Source organism: Clytia hemisphaerica, unplaced genomic scaffold, assembly GCF_902728285.1.
Source record: "Clytia hemisphaerica strain Z4C2 unplaced genomic scaffold, Clytia hemisphaerica genome assembly, whole genome shotgun sequence".
NCBI classification, from domain to species: domain Eukaryota; kingdom Metazoa; phylum Cnidaria; class Hydrozoa; order Leptothecata; family Clytiidae; genus Clytia; species Clytia hemisphaerica.
The window spans coordinates 2,462,653-2,487,038 of record NW_027103674.1 but is presented as its reverse complement, the minus strand read 5'-3'; the positions used below and the strand labels follow the sequence as shown (position 1 = coordinate 2,487,038).

General features: G+C 33.5%; 2 protein-coding genes across 2 annotated transcripts; one reads left to right on the top strand and one right to left on the bottom strand.

Annotated features, from left to right (window-relative positions):
• Positions 1-3,675: 3,675 nt before the first annotated feature.
• LOC136803516 (alpha-N-acetylglucosaminidase-like) lies at positions 3,676-23,083 on the bottom strand. Its single transcript, XM_067060257.1, has 6 exons — positions 23,041-23,083; positions 22,235-22,478; positions 21,502-21,661; positions 20,400-20,597; positions 19,368-19,572; positions 3,676-4,442 (listed from the first exon to the last, which is right to left on the bottom strand). The coding sequence occupies exons 3-6, from the start codon at positions 21,560-21,562 to the stop codon at positions 3,743-3,745; spliced, it is 1,164 nt and encodes a 387-aa protein (XP_066916358.1). The 5' UTR covers positions 21,563-21,661; positions 22,235-22,478; positions 23,041-23,083; the 3' UTR covers positions 3,676-3,742.
• On the top strand, positions 6,864-8,129 carry LOC136803538 (fibrinogen- and Ig-binding protein-like). Its single transcript, XM_067060280.1, has one exon. It carries the CDS (start codon positions 6,873-6,875, stop codon positions 8,127-8,129), a length of 1,257 nt encoding a protein of 418 aa, XP_066916381.1. The 5' UTR covers positions 6,864-6,872.
• Positions 23,084-24,386: the final 1,303 nt, after the last annotated feature.

The following is a 24,386-nucleotide window of genomic DNA, read 5'->3' as shown; positions in this document are numbered from 1 at the left end:
GAAGAATTCCTTCAAAAGTTATAGGTAAAGGAAAAAAGAGTGCACACTTATCGTGAATAGACTTTAGTAGCTACAATACTGGCCACAATATTTGACACAAAAGGAATTCTCTCCAAATTTTAAAATTGCATATGATATTTTCTCTATCATACACCATAAGAAAGGTGCGCTTGTAAGTCGGTGTGATTTCAGAGGCTAAATCGAGAAGCACTAAACGACCAAGTGGAACGGCTGAAATATGGAGAAAAAATTCAGAAATGAGTTCGAGAAAAAATTTTCAAAAAAAAATTTAAAAAAAAATCCGATATGAGTTCGAGAAAAAGTTAAGAAAAAAAGAATTAGAAATGAGTTTGAAAAAAAGTTTTCAAAAAAAAATTAAGAAATGAGTCTGATACAATGTTTTCAAAAAAACTTCAGCTTCATTAAAAAGAGACAGATTTTTTTTTACCTTTTTAAGGAATCTGGATCAAACCTCCTCTCTCCTGATCAATTTGAAAAGCATCTGACCATTTTCACACATGAAAAACTGTTTATCCAAAGAGATTCGATCCCCCGGGGGACGTAAAAACTAAACTTGTCTCCATTATTCCCTTTTATTCCAATTGTTAATAATTTTAACATCGCGTGTATCAATTATAAGGGATTTAATTCCCTGAAGGACGTAATTAACAAACTCGTTTCCAGCCCTCGAAGTTCTCGTTTGATTATTATAATGTTAACCTAGTCTGTGCTTTCTCTCCAGGGAAAAACAATATCAGACTGTGGCAATTTTAACTAAAAGATTTATAAACCCGAAAAGCTAGATATACTACTTTGGCTCAAAAGTGTGCGTGGTTCGGTAGAAGGTTTGCAAATTTCGAAAACAATTGCAACAATATTTTTTTTGCGATATTCACTTTTTTTTGCCTGAAAAACCTTTAAATACTCCATCTAGCCCTTCAGGCTTTACAGAAATCTATGTTTCAACCACTCTTCCAAATTAAAATTGAAATGTCATAAAAGGTTCTTAAGCCGAAGATGTATACTATGATCTTAGTAGGAAAATAAAGTCGGTGAAAACATTAGCCTGGGTATCCAGACTCAAAATTTTAGAAAAAAACCTTTACCTCATCATACAAAATTTCTAAAATTTTAGAGTCTGGTGCAACTAAAAAAGTCGGGTACAGTTTGTTTGATACTGCCTGTGAGTGAACCCTTGTTGATAGCCTGGGAATCCAAGCATTAAACTTTTTTCACAGTCTAGTTTATGATATTTTTGCTGCTGGTTTAACGCTTGGTGCAGGTAACTCGCCTGCAGGGGCATTTTCCCTGCAATGCAGGTTCGACCTGATTGGCCAGCTTTCGGCGTATTACTTAGCAGTACTTTCGCACGCATTTTGATAATTTCGATGCGCGCGCATAATTTATGGAAAAAAAGCTGACTCTGCAGAAAAAGGAAAACAAATGAAAATGAAAACATAGATTCATTTAAAAACAAAATTGCTGTTGGCTGGAAGTCTAAATGAACGTGGCTGATGTTTTGATGTGTTTAGTAGTTTTGAAAGTCTTTAGAGCTTGTGAAAGAGTTTTTATGGTAAGTTGATTATGTGTGATTGCCTGGGTTTCCAAAGTTCATAAAGTCTGTCAACAAGGGTTCACACACAGACTGTTTATAACATTTTGTGTCAGACTAATCTACCTGCACCAAGCTCTACAATCTTAGAACTTTGTGAGTTGAGGTATTTTTTGTTTTTTCTAAAATTATGAGCTTGGATTCCCAGGCTACCCTGTTGACAGTATCAAAACTTGGTTTTACGAACTCAAAAAACTTTCAAAACTACTTTAAACTACATCAAAACCTCAGCCACATTTATAAAGGCTCCTTTCCACATGGAGGTATAAAGAAACAGGAGAAGTATGCTATTGTAACCAAGCTCGCCCTACGATTAAAAAAATTACGATGTATGCATGCTCACAATCTCATATATCGTGCATTCTTAATGAGCTCTTTTATCCATAGGTGAAATCCTATTGGCTCATTTAAGCTTTAGAAATTAGATGAGACGAGATTCATTGTTTCTGACATCAGTGTAAGAAAATATTTGGACTAAAAAAAGGCCTGTAAACTTGGCAATCCTTCATCAAATGATAAGATTTTTCGATCAATGTTTTCCTTAAGGTGACCTCTATTGCTTGATACTTTCCTCCAAAATCCTCCAGCGATTTTATGTCTACACATTGAGTCTAAAATCGTGTGTGCTTATAAAGAACTTTTCATTTTCTGACTTGAGAAAATATATTTTTGAAACAAAATTGAACGGATAGCGAAATGGAACATAAACTTGCTTCGTGGACGAATTTTTATCTAATTTTTGTATATTAAAAGGCGAGAATCTTCAATACTGATTATTAGAATGTTCATAGCAAACTTGAGTTCTACTAAAAAGTCTTATTTCATCGGGCGAGCTTAGAATTTCTTTTGATACATTTTATAAAAGAAATCAAAAGACTTTAACGACCAATTACCGACACATTCAACTCCTGTTTTTCTTTATACCTCTATGCTTTCCAGCAGCCATCTTGTTTAGAAATGAACTGGCCAATTAGATGTACTCGATATGCAGGGGCAAATATCCCTACAGACGAGTTAGTTGGACCAGACCGTAAACCAGAGACAAGATTATAAAAAAATAGACGATGAAATGGTTTGCGGTCTGGATATCCAGGCTATGAAAAATCTTACACTCCCTTCTCGCTGACTTTATAGAAAAATTTATAGAAAATTAACTGTAGCAGAAAAATTGATGATTATAAAATTTCACAACTTCGTTTTATTTTATAGTATTTCTAGAAAATTAGTAAAAAAAGATATCAAAATGCATCAAATTTATAAGAATTCGATAAAAATAACAACATGTTTTTTATAACAACAAATTCCATACTAATTAAAAATAGTCAATTAAAATTTTAAATCGGAATAATCAGACTTCTAAAAAATACTAAAGAGTAGTGTTGTGCCCACTTTTGAATAATTGCGCCAATTCGTAATACCTGCGCTAATTTGTAATAACCGTTGAGCTTTTTTGTAATATCTGATTTGCGCAGAAATGTAATACTTCCCTGCGCTTTTTTGTGATTTGGAATTTTTTTGTATATCGAATGCATATTCTAGTTTTTCAGGCAGAAATCAAGCTTGCAAATAAAAACCTATCCCTACAACCGTCGTTTTAGTTAAGATTCCACTTCCAACATTAAAGTTCAACTACCATTGCCATTCAATGAGAAGTTGAAAAAATGAGCTTCATAAAGTAAGGTTTCGGGTAAGTTATAGCATATTTCGAAATTCGAAAATTACCATAATTTTTAGATCGCATTAGCCGACAGAAAATGACTGAACAAGAAGAGTACTATGATGTAGTTTCTTACCTGATGTAACCTAATTGTTTTTTCACTTATTTTCGCGACAAACCGCAAAAACTGATTAAAACGTTATAAACGACCACGTCATAAAAACTTAAAATGGAATCTCTCAAGACTGGTTCATCCAATTCCGTTCAAACGTTAACCAAAGATGTATCTTACCAAAGTTCATCTTCCGTCGAATAATGCGATCTAAGAGGCAGCTTTCTTAGTAGATTTTTCGTACCTTTGAGAAGAAAAACTTTTCCATTAACATGCCGAAACAGCGGAAAATTTTCCGGAAAAGTCACTAGAATCTTAGTCCAGGAAATAGAATCTTTCCTAAACGACGGTAATAAACTGTTTACAAGTCGTGTTTCATTTTTTGTGTGCGGCGTTTCTTTCTTATCTCCCTCAACTTCTTGCGCTCCTCAATAGCACCCAGATAACCAATCTCCGCCAAGTGGGCGCCTCGTTGTCGCCCTAACGCCCAATCCCGATTGAAAACATGGATATTAGATTGATAGATATGGTTATACTTCGCAAGAATGGTTTGTGAGATTTGTAGAATATCGCCTTCAGGTTTGACCGGGAATGCTTGGTTCTCTTCATTCCAGAGCTTTTCAAAATCCATCAGCCTCGCTTTGAAGATTTTATCATCGTACGGTTTCTTTGAAGCGTAACACTCAAGAAGATATTTAGTAAACGAGGCCCATCTTTGCATGTAATAAGAACTGATCAGCCCCGCCCAATTCTTATTTGCGTAATCTTCGATCTGCCCGTTAGGTCCCCATAACGTGATCTGGTTACGGGCGTTGAATTCGAGGTTTTTCTTTTCCGCCACATCGGCGCCGTACTTTTTGGCACTTTCAATCCAGTTACCAAGCAACGAATAACGATCAGCGGCGAGGACTTGATCCATGTCTTTTAGTCCTTCCATAAGAGCGTTGCTATTAGCTACCATTTCATTGTAATTCTTTTTTTGGTAAGCATCAATGAACATTGCATATGTACCGGGAAGCAGATCTTCAATGAAGGTACTCGCAATTTTCGCCAAATCATGCCTGAAATGAAATTGACATTTCAAAGAAAATTGTCTCACTTCTCCCATGTTCTGCTGAGAAAAGCCCGCTAAAGTTTAGGTACAATCAAGTTCATAATATTTGAGAAAAAAGGGAAATCCCCAAGGAAGTTTTGAAACCACAATCGATTTGTAAGTGCTCTAGTAGGTTTGAAGGGTAGAGTTTTAACGCTATAGGATCTGAGGATCCAAAATTTCAAAAATAGTCCAACAAGGCTCAGAATATAGCCTGGAAGTCCCCCTCCCAAATTGAAATATTCGATTAAATTGAAAAAACAGCCCAAAATCGACTTTCTCGCCGGAACTTTAAATCTTGAAAAACGTTAAAATAACCAAAATCCCCAATATATTTCAACCATGATTGGATTGTAGTACCTTAAGAGAAGAAATTTTGGCGGGAATCTAATATGGCAGACAAAGGATAATTTTGGCTATTAAATAATGAAAAACCTGTTTTAAGGCCTGAAATAGCAGAGGGAATAAAAGAATCTTAATTTGGCGAGAATTTAATTTGGCGGTTGAAGGAAAAGATTAACTTTGGCGGTAACTTGACGCCAAAGTCTCTTTCCGACAAAAAAATCAATCTTTCTCGGGTGTTGAAATGGTGAAGTCGGAAAAGATTTCGCGGTAAACCCTCAGATAATATTTAACGAGAATGATAATCTTTTTCCAAGATATTCGGCACCCGCCTGATCGAGTTTTTTGTTTAAAAATTTTATTAGATGAATGAGGGATGGTGACTAAAGGTTAAAATAGCTTGCTGAGAAAAAAAGGCTGAAAATATTTAAGATTGGTGCTCGAGTCCTGAGCAACGCAATGTCATAAGAAAAGGTCGGACTGAACACAGTATACTCTTTTTTTATAAGAAAAATTTTTAAAAACAATGAGGCACAAAAGTGTTGAAAAATAAGAACAATCTGAGAACAATGTTGAGCTTGAAATGTCTGAACTTTTGGTAGATGGATAAATTCAGGGTCAAAGTTAGTATAAGTAGGGTAACATGCCTCAATATCGCCCTGAAAATAAGAACATGGTAAGAACAATTTTAAACTAAAAGTGCCAAAATGAATAAGAACAGCTGAGCCTAACAAAAATTTAAAAATCTACTGGTTCTTATAAAAAAAGGGTATATGTGAATATTTGGAGTGCCAATTAGAGAGTTTGTTATCTAACCATCCTTATGGTATTATACGCTTTTTTATAAGAATGCTGTTTTTTTCATTTCATGATGGACATAATTTTTTGGGCTAGTCATCCTGAAATATTTTTATGGTATTCTTAGGTTAGGATACAATCCAGTCTCTACTTGCATATACCTCGAGCAGAGATTTGGCATTTTTGTGAATACTTTTAGCATAGCTGGGGGATAATTTGCAATTTACAGGTAAAAATGGTCTAAGAATTGGCATTCTTAGGTTCAGTTGTCAAATTCCATGATGGTGTTATTCTTAGCATATTCTTATTTTTCTTTTTGCCAAATTCATCATAAATATTCTTATTAAAAAAAGTGTATATGAAATCCGATACCATTTTGAAATGTTTTTACTTCCGAGTGCATTTTTAACTTGTTTGATACTTTATTTGAATACAGTGTATGATATTGACTATAGTGTGTTTTATGTGTGTATCACGACTACTTTCATTTTATGTTAGGCGTACAAACTGTGTTTATTCGCAAAATCAGATTCTCAATTATCAATAGAATGGTTTGTAAAACTTTAAACTTACAAAAAAATCTTTACAAAAGCCGTTGAATCATAATAGTTTATAAAATTGTAACAAATGTTTAATTTCAAGTGAAGAATATAGCATCAGACTTGTTAATCACATGTCAATTTTCTTAAAGGGATAACAGAATAATTGAGGTTTTTGGTTTGGTTTCTAGGCTCTATTGTTTTGAGTAAAATCTTCAGTTTCGTTTGTCTAACTATTTTCCGAATTCGAAATTATTGATATTCGGTAGAACGGTATTTTAAAGTTCTCTTGTTTTCTTGCTAAAGTGAAACATTGTTCCATTTAATATCTCATATTTTGAAAATAGTTAGACTAGAATACACGTTTTTTTTTATATAAGGAACACGTTTATAAGGAACTCGAGGCTGAAAATGGTCCAAAAAATAAGGAATTGTTAAGGAACTGCTCAGGCTGAGAAGAAGTTATACTAATAAAGAAGCTAAATATTTTCGAATCCAAACTTGGCAGCTATGTAAATAAGGAACTCGATAAGGAACTTTGAGGCTGAAATTCTCTGTAAAAATAAGGAACTCCAGGATCAGAGCAAAGTTAAGGTTCCTTATAAAAAAAACGTGTAGTTTTCTAGCAAATTTCCCACAGTACCGTAGCATATAGAAGGATACGAGACAACCATCTAAAAGGCTTTTTAAATTTTGTTTTCAATAGGACAAAATAAAAAATGAATGAAGCACACAGCTCAGTTGATCGTGAACGAACAATTCACGAAGGAAACCAAAAACTGAAGCAAGAAAATGTTGAATTGAGAGTGAAATACGAAAAAGAGACTTTGGAAAACAAAATCAAAACTCTTGAAATGCAGAACGAGATACAAACACTCAAACATGACAATGAAATTGCTAAATTGAAGGCGAAACAGGAGAAGAACGAAGAGAAGGTCGTTGTAAGCTTGACTGAAAATGCTTTGAAAGAAGAAAACCAAGCTCTCAAGAACGAGATACAAACACTCAAACATGACAATGAAATTGCTAAATTGAAGGCGCAGCAGGAAAACAAAAATAATGGAAGTCAAATGGCAAAAGAAATCGAAGCACTCAAAATTCAGAATCAAGCTTTCGAGAAAAAAGTGGCTGAAGCTGATCTGATAAATGAATTCGAAGACCTTAAACAGGAAATGGGCGGCTTGAAAGCCCAAAATGGCAAATTGAAAAATGACTTTCAAGCCCTTGAAAATAAGATGGGCGGCTTGAAAACTCAAAATGGCAAATTGGAAAAAGACTTTCAAGCCCTTGAAAATGAGATGGGCGGCTTGAAAGCTCAAAATGGGAAATTGGAAAATGACTTTCAAGCCCTTGAAAATGAGATGGGCGGCTTGAAAGCTCAAAATGGCGAATTAGAAAAGGAAGTTCAAGCCCTTAAAAATGGAATAGAAGGCTTGAAAGTTGAGTTGAAAGATCAAATGCAAACTCAAAAAGGCAAGCTGGAAAATGAAGTTCAAGCCCTGAGAAATGATTTCGAACATTTGAAAACAGATTTTAATCGCCGGTTTTTCGAAGGAGCAGAAAAGTTTTTGTTGAATTACAATACAGGGAGAGAAGATTTTTTCGGTGATGATTATAAATTGTGGTATGAAGATATGTCACGTTCGATGGAAAATCGTAAACAATATGTCGATCAAAAGTTTGTTTTGATTCGTAAAGACGTGAAAAAGTATCGCAAAGAATTGTTTTTTGGACCAAAGGCAAAAGGAGTTCAATACAATGAAAAAGATTTTGACTTAATAGTTGAAGGATTGGAAAAAAGATTACCGAAAAATGTAAATGTTTTTCTTCTTCATCCAAATGATTGGAAGAAGTGTTCGAAGATGGAATTTTTCGGAAATTTTGAAGAGGTTTATTGGTGGAGATATGAAGACATTCCTCAAGATTATTATTTTGGTGGAGAATACTCTGTTATTATGCTTGCCCAATTTGAGTAAAGAAGGACGTACCTTTTTCACATAAGATAATCCCTGGGGGTTATGCAAGACCTAAGACTTTTTGACTTAGATTTGACAAACGAGAAAAATAAAGTACATCGATATCACGGAAATAATGGTTTTACATTGATGGAAAGGTGCAAACATTTTATTTCAAGACTAAATTTTATAATTTTTCCAAAATCCAGATAATATATTTTATGAGAATATTTATGATAAAATTGGCAAAAAAAATAAGAATAAGGTAAGAATACCATCATCATGGATCTTAGCCTAAGAATGCCATGAACATCGGTATTTTTTAGTCGGTATATGTTACACTTTTGAAAAAAACGTGCATTTTTGCAAATGCAAAATGCAAAATTCTTAAAAAGGCTGCAAAGAAACTGACGTCTTTAAGGGTGAGAGAATACTGCCGCTGAGCAGTATTTTTCGTTTGATTTGTTTTATGTTCCTTTTGTATTATAGCATTTTCATTTTCTCTAGGTTAATTGGTTCATAATTATATTTTAAATCTCGCTTTTGTTGTGTATTTTGTTTTGTCTTAGAAATTATACATCATTTGTTTGTTACTCCCGTGAGAGTTTTTGTCTATTTGTTCTTATAAGGCGAGACCAATTTAATTTGTTGTTCTACGGGCAGATCGTTAGCAAAATATGGGTCGGTCGGTCGGTCGGTAAAATAAAAACAAATTTTTCATTTATCAGGGTTGGTAAGGTACCGAAAATGTTTTCCAAGAAATATCTGGTTAAAAAATTCACTTTTTTATCTTCGATGAATATCATAATAAAATCTTAGTGTATGGAATGCTTGATTTTCTAAATTTTTCAATTTCTTAAATTAATCTTCAGCTTTATTCAAATTTGATTCTTACAAATAACTAGTGTGTATATTGTAGAACAACAAATTAAATTGGTCTCGCCTAAGTAATAAAATGTGTAGGAAATAAGAGAATTTTCGATCTCTATTTTTCTTCAAATTTTCATCTTTCATTTTCAAATTTTCGGAAATTCTAAAAATACTATTTTATAAAGCCACTCGAAATTGTCTCTCCAACGATGTATTATCTTTCATTAGATCTCTTTTTCCTCGAAAGCAATGTTTGAAAAAGTACAGACTGCAAATTATTTCAGAATAGACTTTTGTAAGTAATATTTCTTACTTTTTGATCCGTCTCTTTAGTTGTTGAGCATCGAGCAGAGAGAGAGGCATCAAGTACCAATTTGGGAATCTTTGGTTTAACCTAGACTGCTTGCATCCACAAACGGATTCGTGCTCCTCATAGGGGATGCTTGATAAGTGATATTTCCTTTGTCTAGAAATTTGCCATTAAAGACATTTTTAGCTGGTGAGGGCTTACAAATATAAGATTACGTATTGTTTAATTTCTCTGTGAAGCACCAAATCATCGTTTTGTTGTTTTTCTTCCTCCTTTTTTGTGTTATATTGAGATTTTGTAAAATATGAGAAATGAGATTTATCAACACAGACTCTATCCGCCGCGAAACATATTACGTTTACGTTTTATATAATATACAAACTATGTTATATCATAATAACATATTATACGGACGATAGCATCATCTAAGTTCGAACATGATTCTGAGTAGAGGGTTCGTTGTTGCGTGTGTTTAACACAATGATTGTTTTTACAACAGACAATAGTGAAGTTAAGTTAATCGGTAAAATCACGACGATAACCGAACATTTAACAGGCTAGTGACTTTCAACCAATCAGATTTCGTATTTTCACTAGACTATTACATTTTTCGTATGTCGTCGTGATTATCCTGGTATGCTTAACCTCAATATTATGATTAAAAAGCATTAACTTTCTTTACAATTTTCATGACGTTACTATATGTACTCATTAATCAAAGAAAGAGATTAGCACGCTCATAAAACAAACTTAATAACGACAATACAGATCTATTTCATCATGCAAATATCTAATCGCTATATATTGAAGCTATTATTGAGCTCAGCAGTCCAACGAGCATAATGCTTATTCTTTTATTTTGTTTTAGAACTTCATAATTAAATACACTTCTATCTGTTTAATCAACTCAAAGTAACGTCATCATGATGGAGTTTTTTAAGTTGATGGAGTGTTTTTAAATTGATGGAGTGTTTTTAAGTTGATTTTGTGTCTTTTGGTTTTTACTTGCAGTGTAGTATTTTGTTTATTGGTAGTATCTACACACAGTTCTCGAAAGCCCTTTTGAAATATACTTTAAGTAGATTAATTTTCATGTTGACTTTTTTTCACGAATCTGGAATCTAAAAATTTCGCAAGGATCAAAGTTCGCGAATCAGCCCTGTTTTCTTTAATTTCTTTTGAGGTTTTGGGAAAAATTAGGATTTCAAATATTTCGCGTGGACTAAATTTCGCAAAAATCGCCAAGATTAATCCACGTTAAATTTACTCCACTGAAAGCAAATTTCATAAGAGCTTTCGCAAATTAAACTATACTTTAGGGCAAGTTAAGCAAAATGAATGAAGCACACAGCTCAGCTGATCGTGAACGAACAATTCACGAAGGAAACCGAAGCAAGAAATTGCTGAATTGAGAGTGAAATATGAAAAAGAGACTTTGGAAAACAAAATCAAAACTCTTGAAATGCAGAATGAGATACAGACACTCAAACATAACAGTGAGATTGCTAAATTGAAGGCAAAGCAGGAGAAAAACGAAGATAAGGTCTTTGTAAGCTTGATTGAAAGTGCTTTAAAAGAAGAAAACCAAGCTCTCAAGAACGAGATACAAACACTCAAACATGACAATGAAATTGCTAAATATAAGGCGCAGCAGGAAAACAAAAATAATGGAAGTCAAATGGCAATAGAAATCGAAACACTCAAAATTAAGAATCAAGCTCTCGAGAAAACAGTCGCTGAAGCTGGTCTGAAAAATGAATTCAAAGCCCTTGAAAATGAGATGGGCGGCTTGAAAGCTCAAAATGACAAATTAGAAAAGGAAGTTCAAGCCCTTAAAAATGGAATAGAAGGCTTGAAAGTTGAGTTGAAAGATCAAACCCAAACTCAAAAAGCCAAGCTGGAAAATGAAGTTCAAGCCCTGAGAAATCATTTTGAACATTTGAAAACAAAAGTTAATAAAAAACAAGAAACTGAAGGTGCTCAAAAAGCTGTGCAAGAAAAAGTCCAGAAGCCTTTGGGCAATATACCTGACCGGTTTTTCGAAGGAGCAGAAAAGTTTTTAACGAATTACAATAGAGGGAGAGAAGACTTTATCGGTGAAAATTACAAATTGTGGTATGAAGATATGTCACGTTTGATGAAGAATCGTAAACAATATGTCGATCAAAAGTTTGTTTTGATTCGTAAAGACGTGAAAAGGTATCACGAATATTTGTATTTTGGATCAAAGGCAAAAGACGTTAAATACAATGAACAAGATTATGATCTAATAGTTGAAGGATTGGAAAAAAGATTACCGAAAAATGTAAATGTTTTTCTTCTTCATCCAAATGATTGGAAGAAGTGTTCGAAGATGGAATTTTTCGGAAATTTTGAAGAGGTTAATTGGTGGAGATATGAAAACATTCCTCAAGATTATTATTTTGGTGGAGAATACTCTGTTATTATGCTTGCCCAATTTGAGTAAAGAATGACGTACTTTTTTATATAAGATAAACCCTAGGGGTGTCATGCAAGATCAAAATACTTTTGACTTAGATTTGACAAACGAGAAAATTAAAATACATCGATTTCACGGAAATAATGGTTTTACATGGTGGAAAGGTGCAAACATATCATTTCAAGAAAAAATTTCATTCTTTTTCCAAAACCCAGATAATATATTTTATAAGAATATTTATGATAAAATTGGCAAAATAAATAAAGAATAAGGTAAGATACCAACATCATGGAATTCGACCTAAGAATACCATGAACCTTTATTAAAGTCGGTGTTTTTTTACACTTTTGGCAAAAACGTGCATTTTCTAAAAATAGGTTTTTAAAAATAAAAACAAAATGGTCGGAAAAAGATTGATTATTCGATTCCATTTCTCCCGAGCCATTTAGAGGTACTAAACCAGGTATAACCTCCCAAAGTTTGGAGGAATTCAATTTTATCTTTTATCATTTTTTTCAATTTCACTCAATTTTTTTATCTAGGTATTTTTAATTGATAAACATAAAACAAATCAATGCTACGAACAATAATACTTAAAAAGGCTGTAAAGAAACTGACGGCTATAAGGTTGAGATATTACTGCCGCTGAGCAGTATTTTTTGTTTGATTTGTTTTATGTTCCTTTTGTATTAAAGCATTTTCATTTTCTCTAGGTTAATTGGTTCGTAATTATATTTTATGTTGCTTTTGTTGTGTGTTAATTGTCTTAGAAATCATGTATCATTTGAATAGCATATTAATGTTTTGTTACTCCCGTGAGAGTTTTTGTCTATTTGTTCTTATAAGTCATAAAATGTGTGGGAAATAAGAGAATTTTCGATCTCCATTTTTTCTTCAATTTTCATCTTCAATTATATTTTATCTCTTTTGTTGTGTATTAATTGTCTTAGAAATTATACATCATTTGAACATCATATTAATGTTTTGTTACTCCCGTGAGAGTTTTTGTCTATTTGTTCTTATAAGTAATAAAATGTAGGAAATTTGAGAATATTCGATCTCCATTTTTTCTTCAATTTTCATCTTCAATTATATTTTATCTCTTTTGTTGTGTATTAATTGTCTTAGAAATTATACATCATTTGAATATCATATTAATGTTTTGTTACTCCCGTGAGAGTTCTTGTGTATTGTTCTTATAAGTAATAAAATGTGTAGGAAATTAGAAAATGTTCAGCAGAACAAATCTTCATTGTCTTCTTCAATTATATTTTATCTCTTTTGTTGTGTATTAATTGTCTTAGAAATCATACATCACTTGAATTAGGAAATTTTCGATCTCCATTTTTTCTTTGATTTCATCTTCATTTAGAGCTAAATTTTAGCTCATGTTGATTTTGCATTCAGCATATCACACGCCCGACAGCATATGACGCGACGGGTTAAAACTGTACGCCCGCTTCTACTCCGCCCAGTTCCTTGGACTTCGACTAGCAGAGTTTGAGTTCAGACACTTAGTTCAGTTCACCTTCTCATCCAATCAACACAAGATTTTTTGAAATAATAATTGATAGTAAAAATGGCTTCTTCATAAATCAACTTGACGACCGCACCTGGAATTCTACCCATCTATACACTTGCTTCTTCTGCAAATTTCCACCACCCTTGTTGAGCTTGAAATGTCTGAACTTTTGGTAAATTGATAAATTCAGGGACAAAGTAGTATAAGTAGGTTAACATGCCTCAATATCGCCCTAAAAATAAGAACATGATAAGAACAAATTGAGCGAATCCGAGCCTAAACAAAAATTTAAAAATCTACGGGCTCTTATAAACAAAGGGTATATGTAAATATTTGGAGTGCCAATTAGAATTTGTTATCTAACCATCGTTGTACCATAGACATATGAATGCATATGTCTATATGCTTGTAACCTACGGTATTAGCTGTTTGTTTTTTCATTTCATGATGGTATTCTTTTTTGCGAAAGTCATCCTGGATACATAGTGTTGACTACAGCGTGTTTTTTATGTGTGTATCATTACGGTTTTTTGCATTTTAATGTTAGGCGTTCAAACTTTCACGAAAAAATATTTTTGAGATTTTCGCAAGTTTTGGGCTTATTTGCAAAATCAGATTCTCAACTCTCAATAGAATAATTTGTAAAACTTTAAACTTGCAAAGAATTCTTTACGAAAGTCGTTGAATTATTAGCATATCTTTAGCCCTAAGATTCCTCTTAAAGGCCACACAAACGTTTTCATATTATCACAGTCAATATTGATTTAAAACTTTTCACTTTTTTCCCAGATAATCGCGAAAAATATTTTTCTCTTCAATTTTTCGAAAGTTATAGTCATAAATCTTCTTTATGCCTGCTAGTAAAGAATATAGCTTCAATCTTGTTATCACAAGTTAATTTTCTTGAGAAGGGATAACTGAATAATTGAGGTTTTTGGTTTGGCTTCCAGGCTCTATAGTTTTGAATAAAATGTTCAGTTCTTTTCATTTGTCTAACTATCTTCGGAATTCCAAATTATGATATTCGCTAGAAGGGTACTTTGAAGTTCTCTTATTTTCTTGCTAAAGTGAAACATTGTTCCATTTGATATCTCATATTTTGAAAATAGTTAAACTAGAATAGTTTTCTAGCGAAATTCCCACAGTACCATAGCAGATAGAAGGAATCTACGAGGCAAATAAAAGCATTAAACCATCTAATCCTTATTAAAAGTTTTTAAAATTTTTTTCTCCATAGGACAAAATAAAAAATGAATGAAGCACACAGCTCAGTTGATCGTGAACCAACTATTCACGAAGAACACCGAAAACTGAAGCAAGAAAATGCTGCATTGAGAGCGAAATATGAAAAAGAGACTTTGGAAAACAAAATCAAAACTCTTGAAATGCAAAACGAGATACAAACACTCAAACATGGCAATGAAATTGCTAAATTGAAGGCGAAACAGGAGAAAAACGAAGAGAAGGTCGTTGTAAGCTCGATTGAACATGCTTTGAAAGAAGAAAACCAAGCTCTCAAGAACGAGATACAAACACTCAAACATGACAATGAAATTGCTAGATTGAAGGCGCAGCAGGAAAACGAAAATAATGGAAGTCAAATGGCAAAAGAAATCGAAACACTTAAAATTCAGAATCAATCTCTCGAGAAAACAGTCGGTGAAGCTGATCTGAAGAATGAATTCGAAGCCCTTAAACAGGAAATGGGCGGCTTGAAAGCTCAAAATGGCAAATTGGAAAATGACTTTCAAACCCTTGAAAATGAGATGGGCGGCTTGAAAGCTCAAAATGGCAAATTGGAAAATGAGTTTCAAGCCCTTGAAAATGAGATGGGCAGCTTGAAGGCTCAAAATGGTAAATTAGAAAAGGAAGTTCAAGCTTTTAAAAATGGAATAGAAGGCTTGAAAGTTGAGTTGAAAGATCAAACGCAAACTCAAAAAGGCAAACTGGAACATGAAGTGCAAGCCCTGAGAAATGATTTCGAACATATGAAAACAGAAGTTAATCAAAAACAAGAAATTGAAGGTGCAGAAAAAGCTGTGCAAGAAAAAGTCCAGAAGCCTTTGGGCAATATACCTGACCGGTTTTTCGAAGGAGCTGAAAGGTTTTTGGTGAATTACAATACAGGGAGAGGAGACTTTGTCGGTGAAAATTACAAATTGTGGTATGAAGATATGTCACGTTCGATGGAGAATGGAAAACAATATGTCGATCAAAAGTTTATTTTGATTCGTAAGGACGTGAAAAAGTATCACGAACATTTGTTTTTTGGATCAAAGGCAAAAGACTCTAAATACGATGAACAAGATTTTGATCTAATAGTTGAAGGATTGGAAAAAAGATTACCGAGAAATGCAAATGTGTTTCTTCTTCATCCAAACGATTTGAAGAAGTGTTCGAAGATGGAATTTTACGGACGTAGTCTTAAGGTTAATTGGTGGAGATATGAAAACATTCCTCAAGATTATTATTTTGGTGGAGAATACTCTGTTATTATGCTTGCTCAATTGGAGTAAAGAATGACGTACCTGTTTCACATAAGATAAACCCTAGGGGTTATGCAAGATCAAAATTCTTTTGACTTAGATTTGACAAACAAGAAAAATTAAAATACATCGATATCATGGAAATAATGGTTTTACATGGTGGAAAGGTGCAAACATTTCATTTCAAGACAAAATTTCATACTTTTTCCAAAACCCAGATAATATATTTTATGAGAATATTTATGATAAAATTGGCAAAATAAATAAAGAATAAGGTAAGAATTCCATCATCATGGAACTTAACCTAAGAATGCCATGAACATTAGTATTTTAGTCGTTATTTTTTACACTTTTGGCAAAAACGTGCATAAAAAAAAGGGTTTTATAAATAAAAATAAAATGCGCTTTTTAATAATTGAATATCAGGAGATCGGAAAAAGATTGATTATTCCATTCCATTTCTTCCGAGCCATTTAGAGCTACTAAACCAGTACTTATAACCTCTCAAAGTTAAGAGGAATTCAATTTTATCTTTTATCATTTATTCAATTTCATTGCAATTTTTTCGATAGGTATTTCTAATTGATAAACATAAAACAAATCAATGCTACGAACTAAAACACTTAAAAAGGCTGTAAAGAAACTGACGTCTATAAGGGTGAGATGTTACCGCCGATGAGCAGTAGTTTTCGTTTGATTTGTTTTATGTTCTTTTTGCATTATAGAATTTTCATTTTCTCTCAGGTTAATTGGTTCATAATTATATTTCATGTCTCTTTTGTTGTGTATTAATTGTCTTAGAAATTAAACATCATTTGAATATCATATTAATATTTTGTTACTCTCGTGAGAGTTCTTGTGTATTGTTCTTATAAGTAATAAAATGTGTAGGAAATTAGAAAATGTTCAGCAGAACAAATCTTCATTGTCTTCTTCAATTTTCATCTTCATTTTCAATTTTTCAGGAAATTCTAGAAACATTATTTTATGAAGCCGCTCGAAATTGTCTATCCAACGAGGTATTCTCTTTCATTAGATCTCTTTTCCTCAAAAACAATGTTTGAAAAAGTCCAGACTAGTCTAGTAAACTAGTCGGTTATTACTTATAACCTGTCAATCAAATAATGTAAACACTAATTAAATATTCAGCGCGCGTGAGAGAAAAGGAAAATAACCGGGAGTTTCTAAACATCGACCAGAAATGGCGACCACGACCAGCGACCACGACCGGCGACCAGATAAAGTTGGGTTATCGAGTTTTTCCTCTTTCCCCACCGTAGAGTCTTTCTCTTATGATCATTTATTTATCGAATTGAAGAGTAAAGCTCACCCCTGTCTCACCTACAGTGATTATAAAGCCACGTGCAAAATGTATAGAGCAGCCATTTCAACGCTCTTGGAGCTTGAATAGAGTGTCAATTTCTATCCTTTTGTATTTTCGGCATCAAATTAATTAGTGACAAAATTTTTGCTGGAATTTATTTACGAAGCTTTATATTTGGTCATCAGATCATTATTTTTTCAAAATAAGTCATTTTGACTATGTAAGGACAATAGAATAATTGATGAGATTGAAATCTCTAAAACTGGCCTTCCCAGCTTTTTCCTACCTGACAATTTTTATCTATTCATACTAAAGGCATCTCATTCGGTACAATTAAAATATTTGATGTAATAAAGTTTACAGGCATCACACTTAATTGCCCTGTCAATATTTTTGTCAAAAAGTGTCACTTTGTCTAGAAAATGACTGGTAACGTCAAAAGTCACTTTTAGTATTCTCTAGCTATAGAGTAATTCTCAGCCACATGCTCAGTGGTTTATTTGAAAGCCACATCAGAACTCGATTTGGACGTTCTCGACGGTGGAGAGAGCAGGTAAACTCGGTAACCCAAATTTATCTGGTCGCCGGTCGTGGTCGCTGGTCGTGGTCACCATTTTTGGTCGACGTTTAGAAACTCCCAAAATAACCGACTAGAAGCTACTTCTAACGCCTTTTTTTCTTCACCTAAAATCGTAAGGAGAGACATACAGATTTCTGTATGTCTGACCCGTGCGGGATTGCATTTATTTTTTTTTTCTGTTTATTGCGTTTTTAGAAATGCTCATTTATTTATATGTTCCCATGTTCAATGTTACTATGAAATATCATTCAAAAAAAAGTTGGATGGATTCTCAAAAACCTAAAAACAGTTGTAAAATTAAACAACGTTTTTCGAGGGAAGTAGCTTCTAGTCGTTGAAATTCAGAAAAGAGACGCAACTTCACCCCTTCGATTCTTTTTATTTGGAACTTGATTTTTTGTATATGGGTCTATTTCCAACGACTAGTTTACTAGTCTAGTCCAGACTGGCAATTTTTTTCGGAATAGACTTTATCAAGTAGAATTTCCACTTTTCGTATGTTGAATAAGTACTTTGGCTTCTTGCATTCTTACAGGGATATGATAAGCGTACGCTGCAGAATTTTATGTTTAATTTTTTAATCTCATCCATGAATTGGACCTTTTTGTGTCTTTCTATTTTCTAATTTGCATTTTTGTCAAGATGTAGTAGTTTTTGCTGCCTTTAGGTTTATTTTTACTTTTATTTCTATTTTTTCGCCGACCGACCCTGTCAAAATGTTTAGAGCGACATTTATAGTAAAATTGTTGATGAAAGGTTCCCTCCTCTACCGGTCACTAACAAGTTTAGTTTCAACAGCGACTCTACAATTTATATCTTATTTTTGGTTAAAGACTACCTTTTTATACAAATATTTCTAGGCAAGTATTTAAAGGCCTTGAAATTTGCACAATATGAAATTAACACGAATTCTTCTGCTTTTTCAAGGAAACAGCGGCTGGTTTTAATTAAGGGTGTTTTTATTAACACGAAATTTTTCAAAATGAGTAATATTCGTGTAATAAGGTAGACTGCGCACATCACCGAAATCGATTTTGATATAGTGTAAGAAATTTCCGTCCGAGATTTACCCCGTCCTTGTGTTTTGAGGGTTATATTTTACCGGCTGAACATGATTCACTTGGCAAGTTAATGTACCTTTGCCCAAACCAACCATGCCATGTGAGGAGAATTGGGTAGACAGAAACTCAAGAAGCCTGCCAGTGACTAGGTATCGATTCAACAACACACTGTGGAAAATACGAGAGTGCGTTAGCCTTTTTCTTTAGTGGTTTACGCCTGATTATCGAACTTGATCCGAACACTGTGTCAGTGTCTCGCTGCTGGCAGGAAGTATAAACATAGCAATATATACTAACAATTAAACTCCTAGACATAGATTTTTAAAGCCCGAAGGGCTAGATATCATGCTTTTGCTGAAAAAGTGTGCCGAGGTAAGGTAGGAAATCCTACCTAAGTCACGTGACATTAGAATAGAATTTCAGCACTTGACCAATCAGAAGCTTCGCGGGTTTTCGAAAACAATAGCAGCAATATTTTTTACGAGATTCACTTTTTTTTGCTTGGAAGAGCTTTAAAGCACTCCATCTAGCCCTTCGGGCTTTATAAATATATGCTAAACACAGAACCTGGCATTCTCTGTAAAAGAGAAGTTGTTCATCCTTTTTTGGCTTTTTTGAACCTCGATGTTCCTTTAAAATTGTTTTTAGATCCTATAATAGACTTACCTCAACGCGTCAGTCATCGGCAAAGTCTCAGCTGCATCCACAAGCTTTTTTAGTGCTTCATGAACGTCTTGAGGGTTATACCATAGCATGGTCGGCCATTTTGTTGTCAAGTAAGGTTTTTGGTTAGTAACACGGCCCTGTGGACTACCACCGCTGCTAACACCGTGTGCGTCGTAAACTTCTTTCCAGAGAAGATCCCAAGCAGCTACAAAAAAATAAAAAATAAAATAAAAATTTTATTCTACGTTTCTGAGGAAAATTTTGGTAAAAGTAAATTAAATTGATTTTGATGAAGATTTAAATTTAAACCCTTTCGACCGTTCAATTTCAAAGTTTATGTGTTTAGTTACTGAAAAATTCTCTTAATCATGACTATTGCGATTGCCCGAAATTTAAAGTAAAAAATTGATAGGTCGATTTTTAACGCGTTTTCATCCTTAAAGTAACTCTTTTATTCAATTGAGCATAACTTTGGATCTAATGAACCAAATTTATTAAATGACCCATCAAAATTTAAGTCTATCTTTCTTCTTTCCAATGAAATAGGAATGGTTCTTATAACATTTTTAGATTTTGAGAATATTTGTTTCAAAGAGAGAAACTTTTTTGTGGCGCACCCGATATTTGAGTTTCTACTTTTTCAAAATAAATTTGCTACTATTGTTTTACTTGTATAATAACTAGTAATGGTCTAAGCCGAATAAACCTATTTAAAATTTCAAGCTCCATCTTATTTCAGTTACAATATCGGTAGAAATTTCATCGGCAAAAAGCGACAAAAAAAAGTCGCGTCGCTTGGTGACAATTTTTTTAGCAAAATATTTTGCCCACAAATAATTTTTAGACAATTTTGGTTAATTTTTGACCGACGATTTTTCTATTGATCAAGTATTCTAAAATTTATTAAGACAATGAGTTTCAACGTTTTTATCTTATATAAAATCAGTATAATTAAAATTTGCGCCTTCCATAAGTTTTTTACTTGTTTGTTTATGTTTGAATTTGTGGTCTATTATGCTAGAATACACTCACCTAAACTGACTCCTTTCTTGTCGTTATACCGTCTTTTGATATAATTATGCATCCAATCATATCGATCGATTTTCTCATTTCCTCGATACGTCATTTCGTATAATAATTCGAAGTTAATCGGGTTTTGATCGATTCCTTCGGGCGTTGAACCGATACCAACCATCTGGTCTGCATAATTGATGCGTGTCGATTGGATGCCTGTTGTATTAAATAAATCGATATTATGTATAGCCATATATGCTACAGCAGTGTACTCGCTCTAATTCGAACCTCCATTAATCGAATCTTTCTTTAATTCGAAAAAACTATTTGGTCTTTTGAAGATCGAATTAGAGAGAGAGTCGACTGTAGGTTGTTACACAAGCGAACTTTTCTGAAATTTTGTTCTAAACTTTCTGGTCATAAAGCTTTTATAATCCTAATCATTCAGAAGGTTGGCATGATTTATTAAGTGTTGGGTACATCTTCACTACACAGCCTCAGAAAATGTCGAGATCCCTTTTTTTTGTTTACAAGATTGATAGATAACTAAGCATCCTCTATAGAGCTTTTCATAAATTACGTTATGAACATCACTTGCCTCGTTTTGAAATTATTGTCATGGTGATTAACTACCAGTGGATTACTTTCTATTTATAAAAAAATCACTTAATGTCTCGAGGGACATAATCACCATGGTGATTGTTTGAATACTAGGCAAGTGATGTTCGTGACGTAATTTATGAAAAGGTATTATTTTGTGATTTTCAGGATAATTTTCATATAAAAACTAGTAGCTACAATACTGGCCACAATATTTGGCACAAAAGGAATTTTCTCCGAATTTTATAATTGCATATGATACTTAGGTGCTTTCAATTACAGCTGATAAGTAAGAGTTTTAACATGAGACTTAAGACTTTAAGACCTTAGGATCTCGGGATTCAAAAGCCTAAAATTGTTTCAATAAGGCTGGGAATATAGCCTAGACACCATTATCGTCTCCAATATCAAAATCCATAACGGAATAAAGTGGAGTTACTCTGAAAAACGTTAAAATACACTAAAATCTCAATACAGTATCTCAGTGTTTTGACCACGATTGTAGAACTATCCAACTTACCATCAATAACATCTTGGCTTGATCCATACAACCGCGTATTGCCGCCGTAATTCTCTAACATACACCATAAGAACGGATGTCCAAAATAGCCTTTGGTACGCTTGTAAATCGGTAAATTCAGAGGCTAAATCGAGAAGCACTAAACGACCAAGTGGAACGGCTGAAATATAGAAGAAAAAATTAATCAGTATTTATGTTTTGCGGAAATAATTTTCCTTAATCTTATGAACCAGATTCAACAACAAAAACTGGTAGCTTTTCTACAATTCTTCAAGACTTCATAGCTACTCAGTTAAAGTGCATATCGTATACATTCTTTGATGTTTTTCATATAGATTTTGGATAAATATTAAGTAAGCTTTGCAAAGAGCATAATAATCGCACCGATCATAAAGATAAACAGTTACTTTCACTTTCACTTTCACTTTCACTTTCACTTTCACTTTCACTTTCAAGAAAAAGACAACGTGGTTAAGAATATTTTTAATGAAAAATCAGGTCAGATCTTTAAATACACCATATATTAGAGGAGAGCGGGATGCAGAATGGATGTCACAAGATCAGAGTATTTCTATTTCATAGACGTCCCGGAAAACTCGTTCATCTTATGTCCGTAAGGTCCAAAATCTAACGTCCGAAAAACGTCTGTGAACATCGGAGATGAATGTTAGATAAACGTTGAAGCAACGTCGTGTGGCAAGTCAAACAATATAAAAATATCAACACAAAATACCTGTTAACCAAGCTTGTATTAAATCATCTTTCCAAAATCCAGACAAAAATTGCCATGCTTGCATCAACCAAATCGCATTCGGGTCTGCAGTTTTCATCGTATCATAAATGGCGGCACTAATACCGGACACATATTTAGGGTCTGAACTCGGTGGAGACATCTCGTTAAAGACGTCGCCGTTATAGACATGATCTGTACTGTCATATATCTCGATTTGTTTTTGAATGAAAGCGACGCCAACTTTCTAAAAATCAATCATATGATTCAAATCTTAAGACAGTGATTTTTCCGTTCTGTATCCTATCTATTCTGAGTCCTGCGCTGTTTTAGACAGGAGACCCGTCCTGTATTTTTATTATCTGATATATAAAGGACAGGTACGAGCTGTGAGGCAGATTTCTGCCTGAAAAAATCTACAGTGGAAAATTCAGAAATTTAGCGCTGTCCTCACTTACTAACATAAAAACCAAATTTCGGAATTTGTGTTTTCTCTAAGAAAGTTTGACCAGTGAAAGAATACCAGTTTTTGATTGGCTGTGTTTTCAACCGTCATTAGGATCTGGGAAATTCAAACTCAACCCAAACCATGCTATATATTTCGCCATCAGTATATAAAATAAGAAATCACAGCGTGAATCTCCAGGCTAGTGCTGTTTACGTGGGTTGTGTATTCAACTGAGTCACGACGTACACAAAGGTTAGTTAAGATTTTTATTGCCTACAGGATTGAAAAACTTGGTCCAGGGTATATAAAGCTCAGTGAATCCAAGCCACGATAAACTTCCTAAACATATAACTAATCATACCTTGAAAAGTGGGTCCAAAGGATCCAGCAAAGCAGTCCGGTATATTTTGATGCGTTCGCCTCTCTAAGGAAAATTTAATTTTCATTTGGGAATTAAAATGACTGTGTTAAGATGAAAAAAAAAAATGATTAAAATGTTACGAAAAATCGTTTAATGAAAGAAGGAGAGTGAACAATAATGTCATTAATGCGGACAAGGCTAGAACATGAGAAATCAATGAAAATATAGGTCGTTGGTTATCCAGTGTCTATAATAAATTCTTGGTTTAAGTTATAGTGCATTAAAAGAACATCAATTCACAAAAATGCAAGATAAGGTATATGTTGCTGATAAATCATGGATGTATATTTGGAACCTAAAAGTAAGAATATATACGTGGTTGGTGTAAACCAAAATATTTCTCAGACATGCAACATTTTTTCGAAGAAATAATAGTATACTTTTTAATGTTTTAGGTTTTCGAAGAATTAAATTGGACACACGAGTCGGGGAAAGTATCAATGAAGCATGTATCTTGGCGAATATCAAGTTGGTGTAAAACTCTGATGTTACAGATGTCGGTTATTTGGGGATGAGCTGGAGTTTTTACAACATACTTCACTAATTGGTCATTTAAAATGATAGAGATGACGCGTTCTTTAGAAAAAGTAATAAGATTCTTTTATTACATCTTAACGACCAACCAAATCAAATAAGAGCTTGTAAAAACTCCAGCTTGTCCCGTTATTTGAAGGTTTATATTATCTGTGCATGAGATGAGGTTATAAATCAAAGCTTAATGCTAATATAAACACTTGCGCTGGTTTAGTGACATAAAGATATGGAAACTATCTAATAGACCTTATTAAAATAAAAAACTCCGATAAGGTCTATTGAAAAAGCGTTTGGAAGGTGGAATCATCGAGTTGAAGCCTACAGCAGAATCTCTAATCTTTCCCAGGCAAGAAAAAGTGAAGCCACTTATTTCCCATCCAGAACGCGCCGCAATGATGACGACGGGTTGTAACTAACGGTTCCTTTGTTTTTGAAGACTGCATTTTTTCAATCCGGCGTTTGTGTAAAAACCATGCGCGGGCGTTCTGGATGGGAAGTAGTGGCTTGACTAAATATGCTATTGTGATATAAGAGGCAGTACGCATCTTTCTCTGGTATGTTTTGATGAGGAATGTGATCGTATATGAAAGTCCCGTGTGATAGTGAACGAAGGGTGATAAATTGGATAATATTGACATATTATATATTTATTAGGAGAATTTGTAATGATGAAAAATATTATAATAGCATTATATAGCCAAAATTAGGTGGTTTTAAAGTACTTATTACAAAGTTTTCATAATAATGATTGT